General features: G+C 41.0%; 1 protein-coding gene across 1 annotated transcript in view; it reads left to right on the top strand.

Annotated features, from left to right (window-relative positions):
* The window catches only part of ITPR1 (inositol 1,4,5-trisphosphate receptor type 1), a 268,821-nt gene that overhangs the window by 153,606 nt on the left and 92,282 nt on the right, over window positions 1-22,933 (top strand). The window contains 5 exon segments of the mRNA XM_075939741.1: window positions 3,222-3,254; window positions 10,173-10,208; window positions 11,871-11,918; window positions 19,782-19,914; window positions 21,863-22,053. Of these exon segments, the coding sequence (XP_075795856.1) occupies window positions 3,222-3,254; window positions 10,173-10,208; window positions 11,871-11,918; window positions 19,782-19,914; window positions 21,863-22,053 (441 nt within the window).

Consider the following 22,933-nt stretch of genomic DNA (forward strand, 5'->3'; position numbering starts at 1 on the left):
TTACCCAAGCGATAGTCACAACTCTGAGCATAAATGCTGACTTCATGATGGAGAGGGTGGTATCTCCCACTACTCAAGAGCCAGCTTGTAGTGTGCTTGGCATTACAAATAAATGACTGGCTACCTCGGGTTACAGTTGGCTCTGAAGCTCTTCAGAGCATGTTCATCCCTAGAGCTTTTCCATTAAAATCAGTGTAAGGGCAGTACTGATTGTGTTTAGGCAAAGTAATGTAAAATGAGATGGGCCATGGCATATCAAAAAACAATTGAAACAAACTTAGAAGAAAAAACAGCTGGTCTTAAAAAAAATAATAATCTGCTCCACACGTATAGAGACACTGGTACTGTGGGGAAATTTTGTTTCAAGCAAACTTAATGTATTAGAGCTTTACCAGGGTTGAGGTAAAAATTGGGACTGCACAAAAAATAGTGCCAGATAACGTTTTTAACATAGTTTGGTAACAGTGTTTTTAAATTAAATTCTGTTGGCTCCACAATTGACCTGTAAAGCACTACAAAATTCTAAATCTCTACAAAGTTAAATAAAAGCAGACAGAGAACACATTAACTTCTCGCATAGTTGATCAGTTACGTAATACTGTACATGGAGTACAAGAATAGAATGGCCCAGAAAGGAGATTTATATATGGGGGGGGGGGAGGGAAAGGAGAAGCAGCTGTTTGCCAACTATCCGCTGCAAGTTATGGATAATCTTTGACTGTCTGGCCACAAGAAATAAAATGATACACTTTCTAACTTGTGACTAAATGCAGTTAAGAATATTCACTGTTTAAAGGCAACACCCATTTCTTTAAAAGCCATTCTTGATTAAAAATAATTTTATGCTACGCTTGTTGAATTGAGGGTTCTTCACTTGAAGATACTGAAGCTAGAAAAGGTTCACCTGTTCAGAAGAACTTCTTAGATGGATTTACAATAAATTAGGAGTATTGCAGATAAGGAAATTAATATAATTTATCCTAAAATATAGTGTAAATACTAATAGCTAGTCATTTTCTGCTTGATACTTTTACTATTGTAAGATACTTTAGCAACAAAGTGAGGCTACTTAGAGCACTCAGTTTACCACTTCTACTTCCCTTTGTGTATATAATTGACTTCATACCCCATTTTCGTAAACAGTCACTGAACTTGCCAAACCACTAGCTCCATGTCAAGTTATGATTGAAATAAATTTTAAAAGGTTATGACAAAATTTAGGGCGCTGACTTCTGCATACATGTGCAGTTATTAAGTACGTGTATTATTCTTTCCCAGTGTTTTCTAAAACTTTTTGCCGCAGCTCATGCTCTGGTCAAGTATGAGATTTGGCAGAGCCTTTTTTTTTTTTTTAAGTTCCATTATGGATATGACTTCACTTATGGTATTCAAGCAAACGTTTAGTCTTTGCCCCTCTGCCCAATCCTCATTCTCATCCCACCACTCTTTTACCATGTGTTTTGTTATCTCCTATGGTATTTGGAGGCCTCCATTCTGAACTACATACTTGAATCCCTATTATTTTAATCCATAGTGGGCATTTATTTACTTTTCTGACCTTATAATCTACTGGAGCTGGTGGTTGTCTACCATGGAACTGAGAGCTTCAGGTCAGACCTGAAATAGAATTTAGCGAATGAAATGTGAGGAGAGTTTTTTCTTGTAATGTCTGGTCTTTGTTATATAGTACTCTGTGTACTAGTTGAGACCAGCCAGTCGAGTAATAACCTACCAATACCTTTTTTCTGAGACATTGTCCTCCCTGTAAACATACCTGATCACCTTTCTCCGCCACGGAAGACCAGACACACCAACACTGTATTATCTATGGACTTGTATTTTCTTGCCGTCTCCCTTGCACCAAAGAGACATCTTGAGAACATACAAGGTTGCCTGGGTCCAGCAGCCAAGGCCTAATAATTAAAGGCTGTACATAACTTCTGCTTTCACCCCAGAGTACCTATAGGACTGATGCAATTTCTGTGAAACATGCAAACTACTTGATCAGGGCCCAGATGTTGCTACTGAGATACAGTGAGATAAATGTTGGCTGCTGGACTGCAGACTGAATACCCAACCTCAAAACTCAATACTTTTTCCCACGTGCTAGTTTGTGGTGCTACCATTTGACTGCTGGAGTGGCCACAGTGCAACACAGACTGTCTGATTCTTCCTCTTCCCATCCAAGAAAGCATTTCTGTTGCAAAAGTTAAGGCTTTTCCACACCAAAGGATGACATTTTTATTGTGCTATGAACCAACATACAGAGCTGTGCACACTTCCTCTGTGTCCTTTCCCATCCTTTCACAGTTATCCCATGCGACTTCCTAGACTTTCCCGTCATTTGTTTGTTTTTTTTTTAATTGTCAGTTGTAAGTTTATGGAATGCTTGAAACTTGACATATGACTGAAGAGATTTCTTAGAATGACCAAATGAGCGAGGTAGTAACTTTGATTGGACCAGCTTCTGTTGGTGAGAGACACAAGCGCTTTCTTTCTTTCTCGCTCTCTCTCTCTCCAACAGAAGTTGGTCTAACAAAAGATAATACCTCACCAACCTTGTCTGCCTAATATCCTGGGAACAACATAGCTAACTACACTTCTCAAATCTTGGCATTTGCTCAGCTTTTTTTGTGATCAGCTGTGGTATTCCTAATGACATGAAAGCCATCCTAGATTAGTAGCGTAGAACAGACCCAGACTGACTTGAACTGAAACACCTTGGTCACACAGATGTTTTCTCTGAGTGGCAGGTCTGTTAGGGCTAATGGTACAAACTCAGGTAACCCATTATTTTGAGACTGAATTCTTCTCTCCTTTCCTGCTCAATTCTCCCCAGCTCCCTGTAAAGATTCTAAAGGGGGTGTCTTGTGTTGCTGACAGCTCACACAGTGGGGCCTGCTGTTATGCCCAACAGTGAAGTTCTTGGAGTTTGTTCAGCCAATCTGTGTGGATTAACAGTGGGTATGAACAAAGTATGGCTGCATCCTATCTGCTCAGTTCCATGGCAGAATATTTCCAATAGAGCAGATGTCAGCTAAGAAGATGGCAATTTCATAGAGCTCTGCTCTAGCTATGTAGTGCCTCTCTGGATAGTTGGGAGTACCAGACTAGAACACTGAAATGGTAAATAATATCCAAGTTCCTAATGCGGGACTTGTATGTGATGTCTCTTACTAATGTTTGCTTTCAACCTCTCTTCTCTCCTTTTTCTTTTCTAGTTTATCACCCTTGATGAATTGGATAATACTGAGGTCTTAATTTTATTTTTCTTCCATGGCAGTGTTTCCATGATGTTTGTTTTATGAGTAGCTCTGTGACCCGTCATGCTGTCTTTCCAGTGTTTGAGTGTTCTGATGCCTGCACCTGTTAGTGAATTAGTTGGGTTTAGTCTGCCATGCGTCTGTATTGGTAGTGACTGTAACAAATTGTCTGTCAAAGTCCCCAAGTCTTATCCCAAATGTAGTTGTAGTTTTGGCAAGCTGCAATCATCAGAGCTCAGAGCTCCACAGTAATTACTGTACCATTATATTGCCTGACTTCCAATTTAGAAGATAACATGGTTAATCTAAATAACTGGAAAGGTTCATGCAAAGTTTTAATAGCACCCTTTTATATTTGATGGGAAAGAATATGAGTAGCCCCAGTAGAGAAGACCCTAAATAAATTATCCATACTTCCTAACAGTGAGAGTGACTGCTCATATTACAATGTATTTGTGGCCCTTGCATGCAAACTGTATGGTGTGGGGGGTTTTTTTTTCCCCTGTAAAGAAAAAATGATGACTGAGTTCATCAGGATATGTAGGTGTGGCCAGGTTTCTTCCTATTCAAGTTTGGCCAGTGAATATGTGGGAAAACTTAGGTGTATCTTGTGAAAGCTGCATGGTGGTAATTCTGTGCCTAATCTTGCTTGGCAAAGCAGCCTAAAATAGGGCGTTTACCCTGAGTGCAGCACTCCTACGTTGAAGACAGAGGGTCCTATTGGAGTGAGATCTTCCAGTTGAGGTAGCGAAATATCCAAATGCTATCATTTTTACATGGATCAACTATCGTATATGCCCAAAATTTGTGGGCACAAATTTGGAGACTGTATATTTGTATATTCTATCTGTTTTTCTGCATATTCGTATAGAATATTTGTTCCCCAGCTGGTCTTTTAATTATTTTACAACTTCTTCAACAAAAAAAGTTCTTCTGCCCTTGATTTGTTTCCTTTGTGCTGTTCCAGCCTTCTGCCTAAGAAAAAAACTGATCCCTTTAAAATGCAAAATACACTAGCTAATTTCTCAAACAACATTTTTTTTTTCCGAAATTGACTTCCTCGGAAACTTTTGCCTTTTAACTCCAGCATAGCAACGATCTTAAATATGTGTCTTAGAACATTTATTGTTTTAAGGAATAAATGTGACATTTTGGGATCCTGTCTGCCAAAATGGATTTGGATAGCTATCCATCTCCAAGTGCTCAATCTTGAGCTCAGCTGCTTTCAGTTTTAGTGGTTATATTTAGAGAATGAGGCTGATTTTTCCTGTTACTCATTTCACATGATTAAAGTCTCTTTATTCCAGTAGTTACTCCTCACCTTACACTAGTCTGAGGTGACTTGGGCAATGTATCTTTCCAGGCTTCACAGGGGAGCTGAAAATAGTTGGCAGTAGAGTTTAGTGTGAAATCTTGCATGTGATTTGTTTTTTCTTACTAATTAAGATTTCCCTCCAACCTAACCTACTCCACTGAAAATGGGCTCATTTTTTGATAAGTTAATTTATAACACATTAACATTTGTCAGGTGCTAGACCTTTTAGCTTCTGAGGGGGTGCAGATTCCCAAAATGGTATGTATAATTTATCTTGGAGAAACTTCAGACAGAACTTGGGATTGTTTAATTGCAAATTAAAGTCATAAAACGAAACTCCCTCTCTCTCTTTCCTCTTAGTCTCTGGCCATAATGTTCCATCTCATTCCTCAATAAATCAGTTAGAGTGCAGACCCAATTTAGAACTTAGTCTTCTTGCTGCAAATCAGAGCTTTATTGCTCCCTGATGGAACAATTCCATGGATGGAGCAGGTGTGTTTATAAACATGCAGGAAATAAAGAGTGTCTGTTTATAAAGTGAGGTGCTGGCAGTGGGAAGGATTTTTTTTAAGTATTCTGAAAGGAAGCTGTGGAGTTTCCCATCATAGCTGCTCCTGGCAACTGCAAAAGTTGGGGGTCGAAGAAAACCAAACTTACCGTTTTTAGCTTCCTCAGCGGCAAAACTCTGAACAGTTTAATTTTTTTGAATGACTGAAATGGTTATCCATTCACTCTTGCCCTCAGAGTACACATTCTGTGGGCGAGGTATATTCTTATTGTATTATGATATTGATCAGACCTTATTTCACAATCTTTCTGGCATTTTAAGCAGCTACTGTAAGATACTTTTGGCAAAGGGTAGGGTCAAAATCTTGCCTTTCATTTGTGTTTTAAAAAGAACCCTAAATGCCACTGTCACACTATTGTTTATTACTTACACTTGCAATAATGAGAAAACTCTAAACCAAAGTTGGTAGAGTCTCTTAAAATCCTTTCTGTCCTGCGGAAGGGAGTGTCTTTGTTACTCAGTGAAAAACACTGGAATTCACCTTGTTAAGTAGGAAATCCCCTGCATAACTGGAAGAATTTGAAAGGGTCACAATTTTGTGGTCATAACTGTTCTGGCTATGCCTTGCAGCTATGTCACAGACACACTGTATCTTGATTCACCTGTCAGATTAGTGTTCTGAGAAGTTTGTAATATCCAGTGATTAAGGACAGAGTAGTAATTTTGCCTAGTTTCCTTACATTGTTTGGGTTCAACAACAAATTCCTCATCATCATCTTGCTAGTACTTCTACTAGTAGTTAGTTCACAGATCTGTTTCTGCTCATTGGTGCCTTTTTGAAAGACGATTGAAAAAATAATAATCTACAGCTTTCTCCCAGATTGACATTGTGAGTTGAACATTATGACTATATAGGTGGAGAATAAACTGCCGAATATGGACTTTTTAACACAGGCCCTGTGCCCCATGCAAATATCTCTAGCAATAAAGAAAATAGAAAACCCTTAAAAATGAGACACGAATGGCAGTTCTCCCTAGAAGCTTCTGTGGGCCTGATTCATACCGTTACAGTACTTTCCTTGCCTTGCATTAATAACACCATTAATTTCAGTAGAATGGCTTCCAATTTGCACCAGCACAAGAGGAAAATGTGGCCTTCTGTCTTAGACATCAAGGGAATCTTTAACTCTTGAGCTCATGTTCTTTTTTAGCTAAATTCCACCTTCTTATTGTAGCCCAGGTACAATTCATGATCACAGCTGCTACACTGAAAAGATAGATCTGGGTGAATGCTTAAGTCTTGGGTTCATTGTGATTCAGGAGATTTAAAGTAACAGACAAGTGCTTTCATGCCCCCTTTGCAGTCTGTCACTGGATTCTAACAGGTACTGCAGACAAAGCTACCTGCTTTGCTATGTGAAGATAAGAGCTGCAATGAAAATAGTAAGATCCTGAGTTAGGGGTTTGTAAATACCGGAATAAATTAATATGTATGGAAGGAGAAGAGCACTAAAGAGGAGAGAACTGTTAAACTTCACCTTAAGGGGGCGTTCTGATGATGCTGAATGTAACTAAGAAATGTCCTACTTTTTTTTTTTCTTTTTTTCCCTCCTATATTGCAGTGAACTGCTTCATTGGGCACCTGCCAACATTCAGGCAGCAGTTACATAAGAGCAGCTTTTTTCCTGGAATTCATGCTCGTTGCTGATGTGTGACCTTCAGCAGTAATTGCCAATAAATGTGGTGGAACTGTTTACTGTTAGTTCAGTCTGCACTGTCTGCCAGCATCCAATACTACAGGAGCAGTTTCAGAAGCTACACAGTTGCTATTTCTTCTTGTAACAACGTTGCTCCAAAATTATTAGATCCAGTAACTTATTTTCAAGTAGGCTGTGTATTTGAGAGAGGTTCAGCAGAACTCTGTGCATTTCTCAGTCGCTGCCTACTAAAGCTGATGTTTCTATGTACAAGAGTATTTATTGAAACAAACTAAATGAATCCCAATTCAAGGACATATCCCCAGCCACTCCTGCCTTGCATATAGTTAGCAAATCATAAAAGGATCAAATGCAACAAAGCAATGAGCACCCCCAACTTGTGTTGATGGTAATGGGTTTAGAAGGCATTAAGTGGGTAAATTAAAGTAACCTCTAGTAAAATGTTGACTTCAGTTAAATAAAAAGGATTTGTTTTCTTTTATGTGGTTCATATGCAAGCTCCAGAGACGTACACCAGCAAACGCAGTCTGTGTGGGTGGGATTTTTTTGGTCCTCCAGATTTCAAGGAGGTGAAAAGGGAGCTGAAATCCTTGATTAAAAGGGATTGGTTGCAGTAAACTCTGCAGCGATGAGTATCGATGGTAAGCTGTAAAACTATTTTGCACCAAGTATAATGGAGAATAAAAGTATGCTCCTCTCCAACCTTGCTTTATCTGTGGTGCTTACAAGCCACCCAGCAGAGTAATATCTGTGTTTTATAATCCGAATACTATTATCTTCAACATTTCCTCTGTTTTATAGATGAGAGAATTTGAGGCAAAGTGATGTCATACTGCAAAGTCACACAAGAAATCTATGGCAAAGCAGGGAATTCTTTCTGACTCCCAGGTTTTCACTTTAATCATTGGAACTATCCTTCCCCAAAGCCTATGCTAATGTGTGTTTTACCCTGCTATACACTGGAAAGGATAGCATGACTCCCCTAATGCAACTTTTTTTTCTATTTTTAACCTGTCTCAGTATTTAGTTTTTAATCTGTCTGATTGCTAAAGCCCTGCTACAATTGCAGTGTTACAGGTGAGCTGGCCTTTGGGACTGCATGAAGTTCCTGTCATTTGAAATTGCCGAACTCTTTCCAGGAGCAAGGTTTTCCCCCCACACAATTCACTTTATAAGATTTGGCCGTAACACATAGGTTGAACAATGTCCCTTTTCCTACTTAATTTGGAAGACATGGGACTTTTCTGACTCAAATACTTTCCCTTCCTAGTTCCTGTAAATCTCTTTGTTCTACAGGATTAGATGAAGTTCTTGTGAACTCTTTATATCTCTGCCAATTTTCAGACTTAGAACATGCACCTATCTGATTGGCTAGTGTGTAGTAAGAACACAAGACTAGGAAATGCTCATTTCTAGTTAAGACTCTTGGCAATCTCTATAGCTTGGATCAGAACACTTAACCTTGCTGGTCCAGTTTCTCAGTCCTTGAAAATAAGACATCCCTTTGTTATCTTAACAGAAGTGTGTGTGGCTGAGCTGGGTTATTGGTAGGGAGAATAAGTATTAATGAGAGGGCTTTCACTTTGCTCTGATGCAAATTGTGTGCTGGCTGCTGCTATAGTCTGAATTAAGGAGTCCAGACTGACCAATGATCTGGTATGGCAATTCCAGTGTCTAGCTGGGGGATGGAGGGATAGTTTGAGCCTTGGCTTGCTAAACACAGGGTTGTGAGTTCAATCCTTGCAGAGGCTGTTTAGAGATTTGGGGCAAATGTGTCAGGGATGGTACTTGGTCCTGCTGTGAAGGCAGGGGACTGGACTCAATGACTTTTCAAGGTCCTTTCCAGTTCTAGGAGATAGGCAATCTCCATTAATTTATAAATTTATTTATTGAGCGACAAGAGTGTGTTTGGTAATATAGTCTAGAGAGAGAAAGATAAAGTTCCTGTGAAAATGAGATTCTTCCTGTTAAACTTTTGCTCTCCTAGCATTGATACCTTGAACTCCTATTTGACCAAAACTTCAGTGGCTTTCATGCTTATTAAATTACCAGAGCACATGGTGGTGACAATGCAAGGAAATAATGTACGTGAGGGGCCTGTGAATCAGCCAGGAGGAAAGTTAATGAGAAGAAATAAGGAAAACTGTTTTTCCTGACCATGGGATCCCTTCCCACAGAATGCCGAGAGATGGAAATATCAGTACTTCTGCCTCTTTCCTGAGAAGTGGAACTTCTCCACCTTAGACTTCCTCCTCTTAGTTGTCTTCCTCTGTTGTCCTGCCTATTTTTTCCCCTTCTTTGTTTCTATTATTGAGCTGACACTTTGAACACTGATGCATCATAGTCACTCTACTAGTAGTCCCAAGAAAGGGAGAGAAAGTGTATAACGGGGGGAACGGGGGTTTGCAGTTAAGGCTTTGGATGGCATCCTAGGCAAGTCACTTAATCGGCTAATACCTGTTTATCATCATTAAACTTAAGTGTAATGCCTCCTTCTCCTTCATTGTCTCATTTGTCTGTTCAGTTTGTACATTCTTTGAGGCAGAGGTTGACTGTTATGAGATTCTACAGCACCAAGCACATTTTGCATCTCAAAATGATCTTCTTTCAAAAAGAGTAATCCTTAATGTGTCTGTTTCAGAGAAATTAAGTTAAGTAACCAAGTTAGAAAGGCTTTATAGGTCTCCTATAACTGTTGAATGTCTGTCAATTTTACTAGGTGTTACGTACCGGTGGACTTGTCTAAATATGTGTTAACATGCTGCATGGTATTTTAAATGGAATATCTATTTATCCCCCTTCAACTTCCTACTTGGTTGCTGATGTCCAAACTGTAATAGCATTCTTTTATTTCAGAAAAGAATGTTTATATTATAAATGACAATCCACTGAAAATCTACTTTCAGAATCCATATCCTGAAACTTATGTCTGTTGCAAGTGATATGCAGTGAGTTTCTCCATGTGGAGAATAAGCCACTACAATAAAACGTGTTACACACTGACATATATGGTGAATTTATGTTTGGGGGCAGATTTTTGGAAACAGCATGTTTGTGCATCCCCAAGTTGCAATGTGTGCTATTGCAGACACAAAACTATATGTATATGTAAATCAGGGTGCTTGCTTGTGCATGTAAGTTGGGGATATGCAAATTTAGCAGGTATGCTTTGGAAAACCTGGTCTCTGATCAACAATAGGTATGTAAGTGGTAAACAATCCATGGAAAGGTGCGTTGTGGGCGGGTTTGGTTTTTTTGGTTGTTGTTTTTTTTTAAATTCCTCTCTTCCTAAGTGTTGACCATTAGATTTCTGTTTAGATTAAGGTTCCTGAACTAAGACTAATTATTTGCATTTTACTTTCAACTAGCTGCCGCAACCTCCAGAAATGGAAAGCTCTGTAGAGGTGTGTCGCCCACCTATATTTGTAAAGCACACAAATATTGGTGTTTTTTTAAGTAGTGCTAGTTAAATGTCTTTTTCGTTGGTCAAATGTATGTTATTGTGTCTTATATCTCTCTGCCTATCTCACTCAATATGTAGCTGTGCTGAAATGGTTCGATCTAGTATAAATGTTCTTGCCAATGGAAAAAAAAATGGTCTCTTACCAAACTTGTTCTCACTAAAAGTCCCAAAGGAACAAAGACTGAAACTTTCAAAGCAGTGCAGGAAATTTGGCCACCCATCTTTAGTGGAAGGACTACATTGGAAGCCTAGATCTCTTGTGGTAAAGAACTAAGCTTCATTCCTCTCACTTGTAGGGGAGATCACCAATCCAAAGGCCTCTTATCCTATATGCTAAAAACATGAGATTGGTGGTGGGGAGGAGAGTGTGGAAAATTGTGGAAATTTACAGTTCCACAAATCCAGAACAGTTGGCTATTCCAGCTTTAAAATGGTTCAGTGAAAATGTAACAATGACCTTTCAGTTGTCGTCATTATATAACAGTGTCTTAAAACCCTAGGATGAATCTATTCATATTCAACAATTTATCTACCAGAAGCATTGACTAGGACACTTATTTATATATGAAAGTTTGAATTCTTTTGAAACTGAGGTAACCAGTGGTGTGGTTGGCAGAGAGTATACCCCTGCCAATCAGATCAGTTTCACTCCTGATTAAAGCATTATGGAAGCTTAAGTCTTGCTTGTTTTCACTTGTCTAGGCTACATAAAGAATTGTATGTGGCAAAGCAGTGTTATGGATTTGTTTAAAGTGCATGAAGAGAAAAATGCAGTTTAGTGCTTTGGAGCTATATAATAAATAGTGTTTGTATAGTATTGTTTCAACGTCTACTTATGTGCTCAGTGGTCACACAATGAGTTCCATGAGACATGTGGGAGACGATCTCTTAGTGCTACATCAATGATCCAAATGCCTTCTAAGTCACCAACAGTGTGAGACCCTTTTGAGTTACAAAATGTTTTAATTGTAGTAAGTGTCTGAAAATCTGCCTCATTTTTTAAAAAAGAGCCATTTGGCTTTCAAAATTATAAATCTGTCCTAGTATTTACTCTGTACAGCAGAAGAAAAATACATTGGAAGTCTCAAACAGAAGTGAGGCATTGGCAGTGGGTTTATATGCCAAATGTATTCCACGTTCTCAAGAGACCAGACTTTCAAAGTGACCAGAGTGAGGTGTGTCACAATAATGACATTTCCTCCAGAAATGGGGTGGGTGGGGGTGTGTGTGTGTGTGTGTGTGTGTGTGTGTGTGTGTAAGCATGGATATAATGCACGAAGAGGTTGCCAAGAACCCGGCCTGTTTTTCTGTTTTGTATTATGAATTACTTTGAAACTAGAGGGAAACTTTGTTTTAGTTTCAAATATGTACAAACATCGAGCAAACATGCATGCCCTGTGTAGTTTGATGGAGAGGCATCAAAGGTAACCATCTAAGTTTAGATAAGCCCCGAAACTTTTAATAAGTTAGTCGACCTACTTTCCTTCCCCATTGCTGTCAGCTGTATGATCTTGAATTTTCCTATTATTTAGTTATTGATGCTGAAGAAATTAGTGTCTCTTTAGTGTTACACTTTATAACAGAATTTCTGCATGCTCAGCAGGAGCTTGATCAAAGTCTACTACAGAGGCAGCTGGAAGATCATAAAAGGGTATGTATAGTGGTGTGATATATCTGCGGCTAATTACCATTACACTTCCTTCCACCTCTCCTTTCTTCTTAAACCGTATATGCAGGTCGAAAAGTGTGTGAGAAATGTATTTGGCTATTTAAAAAAAAAACATATTATCAATGCCTTTCTCAATCTCAAACTTGTATTTCTACCTGTTGCAACTGTACAGTAATTGAAGGCATGTAAGACACACATCTTCAATTAAAGTTAAATGGAAAATATGTGTGTATGCTTCCCTTGGTTGCTTTGGAAATTTCTCCTGCAGGGGTTAGTCTGTTGTATTCTTTCACACTACTGTTATAGAGGAGTAACACTGTTGAAACTGGTTATGTCTCCATTGTAAAGCCAATGTGAAAGGATAAGGAGGCCCACATAATTGACTTGCCTGGCTAAAAAGTACCTCTTGGCTTTATGACAAAGCAGATTTCAAAATCAACACTGCAAGTAGACACCAGTTCATTGTGGTGGTTCCCACTTTTGCCTACTACCATAGTTAAGTTACTGGGTTTGTAGTACTTGCTTTTTAACGACGTTAATGCCTTAATCTTGCATTTTAATTGAAGGGTGTATGTTAAAGCACAAATATCTTACCGCTGAAAGATTTTCATCCATCAGAAAACACTTCGTGTTTTACACATGGTACTCAATTTATTTATTCTATGCATTGGCTGCAATAACAGTTGTCTGTCACTTTTCTACTAATAGTAGCAGTAGCTTAACTTGATTGTACACACAGAAGACTGAATGTCACTGAACTTTTCATGTAGCATATTTCATATTCCTAAATACAGTCAAACATCTGATATTTGTTTGCAGATTGTAAGCATTGAAGTGTTATATTATACTAACATTATCATTTAAAAAGTGATCTGAAGCCAATTGTTGCATCTGAATTAATGACAGTATTTGGGGAATATATTTTATCTTCCCTTATTCAGATCACATTCACATGTGCTTGTTTGATAGCTCAATGTTTATTAATAACTATATCAAGAAAATGATGAGGTTCCTTCCTAATGTTCTTGAACTGCAGCTACAAGCAGTATTGAAAATGAAAATATACCTCCAAGCTTTTGAACTCTGGATGAGCATTCTAATAGAAACTGGAATCACTTGACATATGATCTCATATGGTTTCGCTTGCTATCATACTCTTCTACGAGTGTCACAATTTTAGAAGTAGTCCAACAATAGTAAGAAGATGGTGATACGATAACAGGCATACTCAGAAATTCCACTTGAGCTTTTCTCTTGCCTGAAATATTTTGACTACTAAACATTAGTCATCAGTTTATTTTTCCTGTTGGGTAGAAATAAAGGCAAACTATCTATAATCCAAAGAACAATCATTAACCTTTAGAAGATGGCAAGGTGGGGAAAGTTTATCGAACAATGATATTCAGAATGAATGTGTTCGAAGATCTTTTATAAGTAGTAAAAAGTACCCTTTTAAATGCCAGTTGCTGTGGCAATTGCTAGTTAATTTAACAGAAGGGAAAAAAGTAATGTGAAAACCCTCCTTGCAAATTAATTTTGGCATAAGGAGTGTATAAATGTCAAGTTTCCCTTGTAATGAATGTACATGTAGAAGACAGCACAGTTCATCACCTGACTTCACCTTGCTCTGGCATGCACTCGTTAGCTCCTGCAAAACTGAGAGTACCAGGTGTAGTGTAAATCACTGCAGCATGTACTGAAGCATTATCCTGTCATTGGCCATCAAAACCGTTCACACATGGTGTAGTTTTATTTGGGGGAGAGGTTGAACTAGTCCCCTGCCTCTTTTGTGTTTTTCATAGACCATCCCAATCAAGGATCAGAAATCCAGGCACCTTGGAAGTCATAATCTTTTCCTAGTATTTTGCTAAGTAATTTGTGGGAGGAGTGCCTCGTGAGCCTTTTGCTTTGATTTTGGGAGCACATTGCTGGCAAGACCTTCTTTTAAGGTTTGTTTTTAATCTTAGCTCTCAAGTGAAGCTGACGTAAAAATAATAAAATATGGCTTATGTCAATATCTTCCATGCTGATAGTTAGAGAGGGCCCCACCAAATTCATGGACTAGGAAATCTGGTCTCCACTGTGAAATCTGGCTATAGGAGAGGGTCTGCACTATTGTCACCTCTACTTTTGCCCTTGTTTCAGAGCTGGGCAACTAGAAAGCAGCAGCTGCTGGACAGGTGCCTAACTCTGAATGCAGCGCCACTGCCAGCAGCATCACAGAAATGAAGATGGTGCATGGTCATCACTTCTGGGGCAGAGACAGCATTTCAAGTGTGTCAGGGAGAAACCATGGACGTGTGAACACACACACACACACACACACACACCAGTCTGCCCAAGGCCCCTTCAGTCTCTGAGCACTGGGCTCAGATCTGGGGAGCAGCAGGCCTGAAAGAACCCTGATTGGGGGCCCCTATGATACTCTGAGCTCCAGCTATTATTCCGGGCTGGGAAGGGATGCTCTTACTCTGCTTGAGCCAGACCCACTTCCAGAAATCTCCCTCAAATGTAAGCTCCACAGCAGCATAGAAGTGAGTAGGGTTGCCAGGTGTCTGGTTTGGAACCAGACAGTCCAGTATTTGAGCTTTCTGTTCGGGAAACAAAGTGAGAGAAGATAAATGTCTGATATTTTCTAAATAAGATGTAATGTAGATTGTGATATAATGTCAAGTGTATCTGGTATTTTTGTTGAAACCATCTGGCAACCCTAGAAGTGAGACTGGCAAGATATGGTATTGCCACTCTTAGTTCTGCACTGTTGCTAGTGGTGGAATCTTTTGGGTTGGGATCCCCATGGTTACAACATCATTACATTTAAGATTTAAATATCTGTATCCATGAAACTGAGGGGTTTTTTTTAATTCCTATAACTGTAAAATTTACCAAATGGCCATGAATTTGGTATCAAGAATTTGCATCTAGCATCAAGATGTCAAAATTATTCCTGCATACTAAGGCAAACAGTGCAGTCCTTATGCATTCAACATAGGAATCATACTAGAAAACATAACCTGCCAGGGGGAGCCTGGAACTTTCCAAAAGCTGTTACAGGTGAGCTGTGTCTCATTTGCTGGAGACAGCACAAGTTACATTTTCTCTTCCAAAGTATAAATTCATGTTCTGGATTTTAATAGGTCTGTTGCATTATTTTTTATCTGTTTTAAAAATCACTTGTGACCATTTTAAATGAAGGCTTCATTTGTACAGAAGATCATGTCAAGTTGTTAAGGATCTTTTGGATGCATCTAGCAAACTACATTATTTGGCGTATGATCAAATGTGCAGGCTGATTTTTGCCAGGGAAGCTCAAGATCATTAGGATACTTCGCTTTGTTCTAGTTTGGACTTCTTGCCCTCTCTTCCTACATTTATTTTTTTACTGAAGTCTCCATAGCCTCCTCAAACCCTCCTCCCTTCTCCTATTTAATTGAAATATACTCCCTGACGAATAATTTTAGTTACTTGTGTGTCTCTCGTTACCTGTAAAGGTCTTAAGAGACTCTCAAAATAACTGTGGTACAATGCCCTGCAATGAATAGGTACAGCAGATATTTTGAGAGTCTCTTTTAAGACCTTTACAGGTAACAAGAGAGACACAAGTAACTAAAATTATTCGCCAGGGAGTTGAGAGTTTCTTAGTGACATCAGTGGGAGTAGCATTGAGCCTTTCAATAGCAGCTCCGATTCAGAGAGTTATTGCACTCTGTCATCTTACACTGATGAGCTCAGAGCTTCTTACCCAGCATAGAACATTGCTTGTGTGTTTGTGACTTGAAGCATAATTGAAAGTCTACAGGTTATTGGTGGACTGGTATAAGATCTCAGGTTAGAATGCTGGTCAAAATGACCAATCTGTATTTGCTGCAGGGAAACTGATGTGCTTTTTATTTGCTAAACGGGCAACCTAGGCTAGTGAGTGGGCTGCATGAGTGGCCCTCCATTTCAGTGGGCTGCAAAATTGTCATAACACAGATGGTCTCCCAGGATAGGATGGTTCTACTAACTGCTCTTGCATACCTAGAATTTGCAGGGTGTTCCACTTGATCCATAGCAGCACTTCTATTTAATGCAGATGAAGTATACAGCTCTCACAGTCAATCAGCACGTACCTCACTTAGCGTGCCCCTGCTTTAAGTGCATGTCACTTGAGTAATACTTGTAGGGAAAAAAAACTTATGTGGCTGGAAACCAGTGGAAGTTGGCAATCCTGCGCATAGGCAACAGTAAACAAAATATCTTGTGGGCCAGACATAAGACCCCCAATGCACCACAGTTTGCCCACCACTGTGCTAGACTAAAGAGATGGAAAGCAATAACTGTTTAATTGTGCTGAGATTATGCAAAGACTAGTACTGTCAACTAACTTGAGTTATTTGGGGTTGGTGTTTCAGCTCTATAATTATGCAACCATATGTCCCAGAAAATCTGGGACAGTCCCGAATTTAAATACTCTGTCCCAGTGTCCCCATCAAGTAGCAAAATGTCCCGGAAAGCCCTGCTGTAGAAGCAGCAAGCTAGAAATGACTCCGTGCACTGCCATTTTCTTTCCCCTGGCTGACAGAGCTTGCAGAGACACCCACCCTCCCCCCACAGTGCATCACAGCAACAACAGTCTTCTCCATCCCTCTCCCCAGTACGTAGGCGACTCCCTGCCTTGGTGCTTTCCTGGCGGACAGCTGGGACAGCTTCCAGGGCATTCCCCGTGTTCCAACCACCACCCGGCAAGCCCCTGCCTGCCACTCCTTACCCCAGCACCACATGTCACGCAGTCCCTCCCTCCCCCCACAGGACTACCTCTGTCATGCAGGCAGCCACTTATTCTTTGTTATAGTGGCCATGACTGCTGCTGGAGGGGTTGGGGGAGATGACACAGCCAGGCCTGAAGCAAAATGCACTGAGGAGCTGCTCTCGGAGCTCGACTAGGGCACACTTGGGCCCAGTAGGTGCACTCCATGTGCTGCTGCTCTGTCTCCCCCGCCCCTCTCCACCCCACTGGGGGAACAGCAGTGCACAGAGCCACTCTCTCTGCTGCTTTCCACAACTGGTCTGGCAGGGTTGGCCAGGCCTGACAAGGGGCTTTTCTTCCCCTTGCCTCCTCCACCCTCCGAGCAGGAAGCCGGAGCTGGTGCTACAGCCTTGCAGCTGCGCAGGCTTCCTGTTGCATGGTGGGGCTGAGCTCCTGCCCTGCTGGGGGAATGGCAGTGCACTGTCCAGAAAGTTTCCATGTGAAGCCAGGTAAGCATCTCCCCTCATGCCCAGATCCCAATCCTCCTCACTCACTCCCATTCCCTCACCAAGACCCTGCACCCCAGCTTGCTCCAACACTCTCCCTTGCTCCTACACCCTCTACCTGGCCAGACACCCTGCTCCCAGTCTGCTTCTGCACCCTACGTCCCACCCAGACCTCACAACCTCCCCCTCTTCTGCACCCCCACCTTCCTTTGAGATTCTGCATCCTATCCCAATCCCACTCACTGGCAGCCCTGTCATGCACACTGAACCCCTGATTTTTGTCCCTACCCCCAGATCCTAAGTAGGTCCAGAAAATCCACTAACTTGGGAACCCCAGGAAAATTAATCTGGCCTATGGGAAGCCCTGAACCTCAGTCCTCTGTCCTTTCCCCTTGACCTGTGGGTCTGGAGTGTCTGTTGGGGGGTCATATCAGAGAGGGTTGGGGGGGGTTGAAGTTTTTTTTGCTTCACTTGTGTGGTCCCCAACTAATTTTTCTGTGAGTCAATTGCCCCTGACCTAAAAAAGTTCCCAACCCCTGCCATAAATAAAGAAAACATTGAAACATTTTGTGTTGAACATAAATTAATGTTTTACTGTATTTAAAATGAAGTTTGATAAACTAACATGAGAGAGTTAAAATGCTTACTCTGTTTAATAGTTTAAATTAAACTGTTCTCTCTAGCTGCAGCACTAGCAAAATGGCTTGGATGTAATTTATGTAACAGTGAGTTTCCATTAGCAGGTAGTGGTCTGCAGAAAGGTTTACATAAAGCCAGGTGATTCATGGGCCAAAAGGTTTGAGAACCACTGAAATAGAGGCATACCTGGTTTCTCCCCCTGAGAGACAGCCCCAGGCTCCCTGCTGCTCCACAAGAGCCCACAGAGAGATGGAGTCTGTTGCCACGGCAGTGAAATCACTGTGTCACTCCGGTATAGATGATGGACAGATTATTTTGAGTCTTTCTCGTACAAGCAGTTGATGATTTAAACACTGTGTTAAGATGCTACATGAAAACGCTTGGCGCGTTCTCAGAGGCAGGATGTATTGTCTCTCTACAGAGCGGGTTGTCATGACTTGTGTGTCTGGGTAAAAAGCCCTTTGTGAGCTCTGTGAAGAGGTGAGATGTTTTGACTTCCAGTTTCAAGGGATTTGTTTTTGTCTCTGGGCTGCACGTTGCCTAGACCTGAATGAAGTTAGCTATGGCAATGCATTTCTGAGTTATTGACACAATTCTAGCTTAAAGTTTAAATTGGATCAGGCCCTTTTGTAAGCAGGTTGGGAAGTGGTCTCATTTCGCAATTATTATTAGGTATTATTTACATAATATAGGCATTGCCGTCGTGGCATTAACATATACATTTCTCAGTAGTTTTACATATAAAATAGCCCAGCCCCATTGACCTCCATGCGAAATGTACCTTTCAAACAGTGGTGGGGAGGGTTAGTGACATGGTCTCCTCCACCCTGTTATTATCATGGTTTGTTCCGTATTGTTACTCTGGCTTGTGGAAACTGAGGACACTTGATAGTTTTGCCGTTGCTTAAAAAATGCAGCTGCAGTACATCTCATTAGGGATGTAAATTCCCATTCATCAGGTAAATAGTTCATGTTAGGTCACCTGGGAGCTGGCGGCAGGTCCAAACACCATCCGGAGCAGCCCCTGTCCACAGCAAGCTGGACTCCCCACAGAGAGAGGCTACTCCGGATACTGGCGCATTTCCTGCCTGTGGGATGCCCAGGTCCCCCGCAGGCAGAGGCTGATCCAGACAATAGCAACCCCTTTCTGCAACGGGCCCTCTGCAGGGCTAGTGCAGCCCCCTGCCTGCAGCAGGGGGAGAGCTACTCCACTCCCCTCTGATTACTAATTAATTGGAACTGGTAAGTATCATCCTTTAAGAGGACTAAGGAAGTTGTCCCATGAAACTGTGGGATAGTTTTGGCTGACTCCCAGGCCCAGAGTCAAATGGGGCTGCATTTACACTGCAAAGTAATAGGTCTTGGATCCTGGCTCCCACCTTGAATGGATGTTGGACCCCTAGCACTGCAGAGTCATGGTACCCTAACTCTGGGGACTGGGTAAATGCAATTGCGGTATAGTTGCATAGGAGCTCCTATGGGGCCCCAAACCATCCCCATCTGTCTACATAGATGCACCTTTAGTGCCCTTTGCCAGAGTTCTAACCTTTCCCATTATCCTCTCCACTTTGTGTTGTTTGTCCCCCACACATCTCACATTTGTTTTAAAATTCAGTCTTGGATCCATTTTAATGAACACAGTAAAAATGCACCTACAGAATAAAATCTCAATATTAATCAAACTAGAATATTTTTGCCTGGCATGTGAACTTGATTGTTGGTATTTGGTACCTGGGACCTCAGTCGAGACTTCTGAGATGGATCTGTAATGATTAGTCTGATCCAAAAATATTGTAGGATGTTCATTTAAGTTTCATTTTGGAACCTTCATGGTTTCAATCGCCTTGCCCCACCCCCCACCTCCGATGAAACTAGGCCAATTATAAGACCATTCCTGCTTCTCTTGACTGTTGTTCATTCATTTATGCATTAAACTCTAATACTGATTTCATTACCCCGTTTTGAATTAAGGGTGAAGCACTCAGGCAAGTTTTGGTCAACCGTTACTATGGCAACGTCAGACCTACAGGAAGAAGAGAGAGCCTTACAAGCTTTGGCAATGGCCCCTTGTCTCCTGGAGGCACTAGCAAAGCTGTGGGAGGAGGTAGGATGTGCTGTCTGCTAATTAGCAACTGTATGACTCTAGCCTGCCATATTCTGTTTCTGCCTAACAAACTGAATGTTTTACAGGTGAAGAAGCTTTTTTTTCCCTTTGAAACTTCCCCCCTCCCCCACACTCTCCATGCCTTTCTTTCAGTTGCGTAGAAAAGGACAACTTATATCTATCCCTAAACAATAGGATTGGAAGGAGTTTTACCATTTTGCTTTTATGATGTTTTGTTCATTTCAGAAATCCTCCTAAATTTTTGGAGCTCCTCTGGATTATACGTACTTAATGCTATAAAGATGAGCATCACTGGATAATTTAAAGCTGTTTCTATTCACATGGGCTCTACAGAAATCAGCAGACTTCTAATCTATACAAACAAATGCTGCTGTTGAAAGAGCATGCTCTACATTTAAATATATAAATGAACTTAGGTTGTGTGGGGGGGGGGGGGGGTGGAGGTTTCCTGAGCTGAGTAAGGTTAACATATCACTTTTTTTTGTACTGTCTTTAGCTTTTGTCTTCTCAGATCCCTGCTTTGAGTAGAATCTGTAGTAAATTTTGCTGTAATTCAGTCTCATATTTTCATGAATAATAGAAAAAATATATATCTTTTTTTTTGGTTATAGCCTCCCAGATATTAGTGGACCTTTTGTCAAAACGTGTTACAGTAGTTTTTTCTCTCTCTAGAGTAAATAAAATGCCAGTGTCCTCATTACAATTGTTTTCATACTCCATATTTCTTGCCTCCTACTATACATACTCTGTATTTCTTGCCTCTTTATTTGTCTCTGGTCTTTCTGAAATGAATATATTATACATCTATCCATGCACAATTCTAATATTTGTTGTTTTCTCATTGGCTAGACCAGTGGTTTTCAAAGTGGGGGCACTAAGGCAGGCTTCCTGCTTTTCCTGGCACTGTGGACCACACTGTGTCCTGGAAGCATCCAGGAGCAGGTCTAAATACTAGGCAGGAGTGATGCACGCTGCCCCACACCAAGCACCGACTCCACACTCCCATCAGTGGGAACATGGGGGGCGATGGCTGTGGGTGAGAGCAATGCACAAGCCGCTTGCTTGCCTCGACCTAAGAGCCAGAACTGCTGCTGGCTGCTTTCAGGGCGCAGCACAGTCCAAGGTGCCAGGACAGACAGGAATCTTGCCTTAACCCAATGTTGTGGCAGTGACTGGGAGCTGTCAGAGGTAACCCCGCCCCCCAGTCTGTTGCCAGCCCTGACCTCCCCAAACCCAGAGCTCCCTCCTGTACCTCAAACCCTTCATCCCTGGCCCCACTCTGGAACCTGCAGGCTAGTTAAAAGATAGAATTATGTTGGGTTGTGCGCAACAACAATTTTCTTCAAGTGAGTTGCAAGAAAAATAGTTTGAAAGCCACTAGGCTAGACCTAATTCCTTTCTCTCTCCTTTTCGTTGACACTTCTTTGCCCAGGGTATGAAGTCTAACCCAGTTTCCCTTCATGGTTAAGGTTCTGCACGATGTTGGCCAGACCTGTGTCTTGGATCTTGTGTCTTGCCCTTTCCCCTTCTCTTTATTGGCTTGCTTTCCATTGCCATCTTCCTGCTGTATCCTGTACATGGAATTGCCTTCCAGTATGTAGCTACCTTCTATGTCTCTACCTTCAAGTCATTGGTAAAGACTCTTTTCATCCTCACAGCTATAAACACTAGTCCCATTTAGTTTTCTTCGTGATAATGTGCTTTGGGCGAGGAAATGTTACCTGTGTTTATATTCTAGACTGTATCAGCTTTTCAGAGGGGAACTTACCATACTTTCTTGTACAGAGTTAAACACCTGCTTGTCACTTTAAATTTATCCAGAGTTAATTAATTAGAATTATATAAAACGTAACATTTATATAACATCCCCAGATAGAATGAAGGGGTGCATAAGTCTCAAGCCAGTTGTTGTGGTTTACCTTTTTAGGAGGAAGCTCTGGATCCAGCTCAATGAATCGAGGTGAAATGACTTTGGCTGATGTCCAGTGTCATCTGGATAAGGAAGGTGCATCCAACCTCGTCATAGACCTCATCATGAATGCCACCAGTGATAGAGTTTTTCATGAAAGTATTCTGCTAGCCATTGCCCTTCTGGAAGGTGGCAACACTACAATACAGGTAAGGAAATGATAACAAGGAGCCGATGACTGAAAACCTAGGTGATTAAAACTCTTTTTGTAAAATCCAAGAAATAACCATTGCTTAGAGTTGTGACTAGATAATCCTATTCCCAAGGTACTGGGAAGTGTCAGTGATTACTGGGCACTGTTTCTGAGTATTGCAGTATTTCAAAGCTTGTTTTTTTAGCTAGCATTTTAATTTAAAAGTAACTAGATATCACTACCTTCTAAAAGTTGGCTTTGTGTGGAAGCTCACATATCTGGTTAAGCCGGTGTAGGAGGATGTCTCATAAAATGACTTTGCTGCTCAAGTCGGTGGCATCATGAGTAAAAAATAAGCACGCGTGTAAGAATTTGTAGGACCAATATTGTGTTTTATCTGGCTTAAAAACTGAATTCACTTTCCTGATAAGCCCCAGGTTGTAGTTAATTCCCTGGTGGTGTTCTCATTGGCTTACATGTCTCTATATTTAATTTGGTTTTACTGACTGAATTAGAAGTTTGTACCAGCTGACTAAACCTACCAGTGCGGGGTGTGTGCATGTGGTTTGACAGGCATACAATAAAATGGCCACATGTCAAAGGCACAGTTAGTCTTGTTCTTTTACACATGAGCTAAGCCTAAATGAGCCTATAGAGGTTATTGTGGAATGTGTGATGCCTTATTATAGACTCTACATTTGAAATAGGATCAGCCTATGGAGGACTTCTAAAAATTGCTTGGAAAGTGCAGAGCCTTTTGAGGGAGATTGGTATCTGTGTAAATTGTTTAAATCGGGGGTGGGCAATAATTTTTGATGGGGGGGGGCACTCCAAGATTTTGGAAAGTGGTTGCGGACCACACTCTTCCAGGATATTAATGGAGGAATTCTGGGGTC

The sequence above is a fragment of the Pelodiscus sinensis genome, chromosome 11 (genome assembly GCF_049634645.1).
Source record: "Pelodiscus sinensis isolate JC-2024 chromosome 11, ASM4963464v1, whole genome shotgun sequence".
Lineage (NCBI taxonomy): Eukaryota > Metazoa > Chordata > Testudines > Trionychidae > Pelodiscus > Pelodiscus sinensis.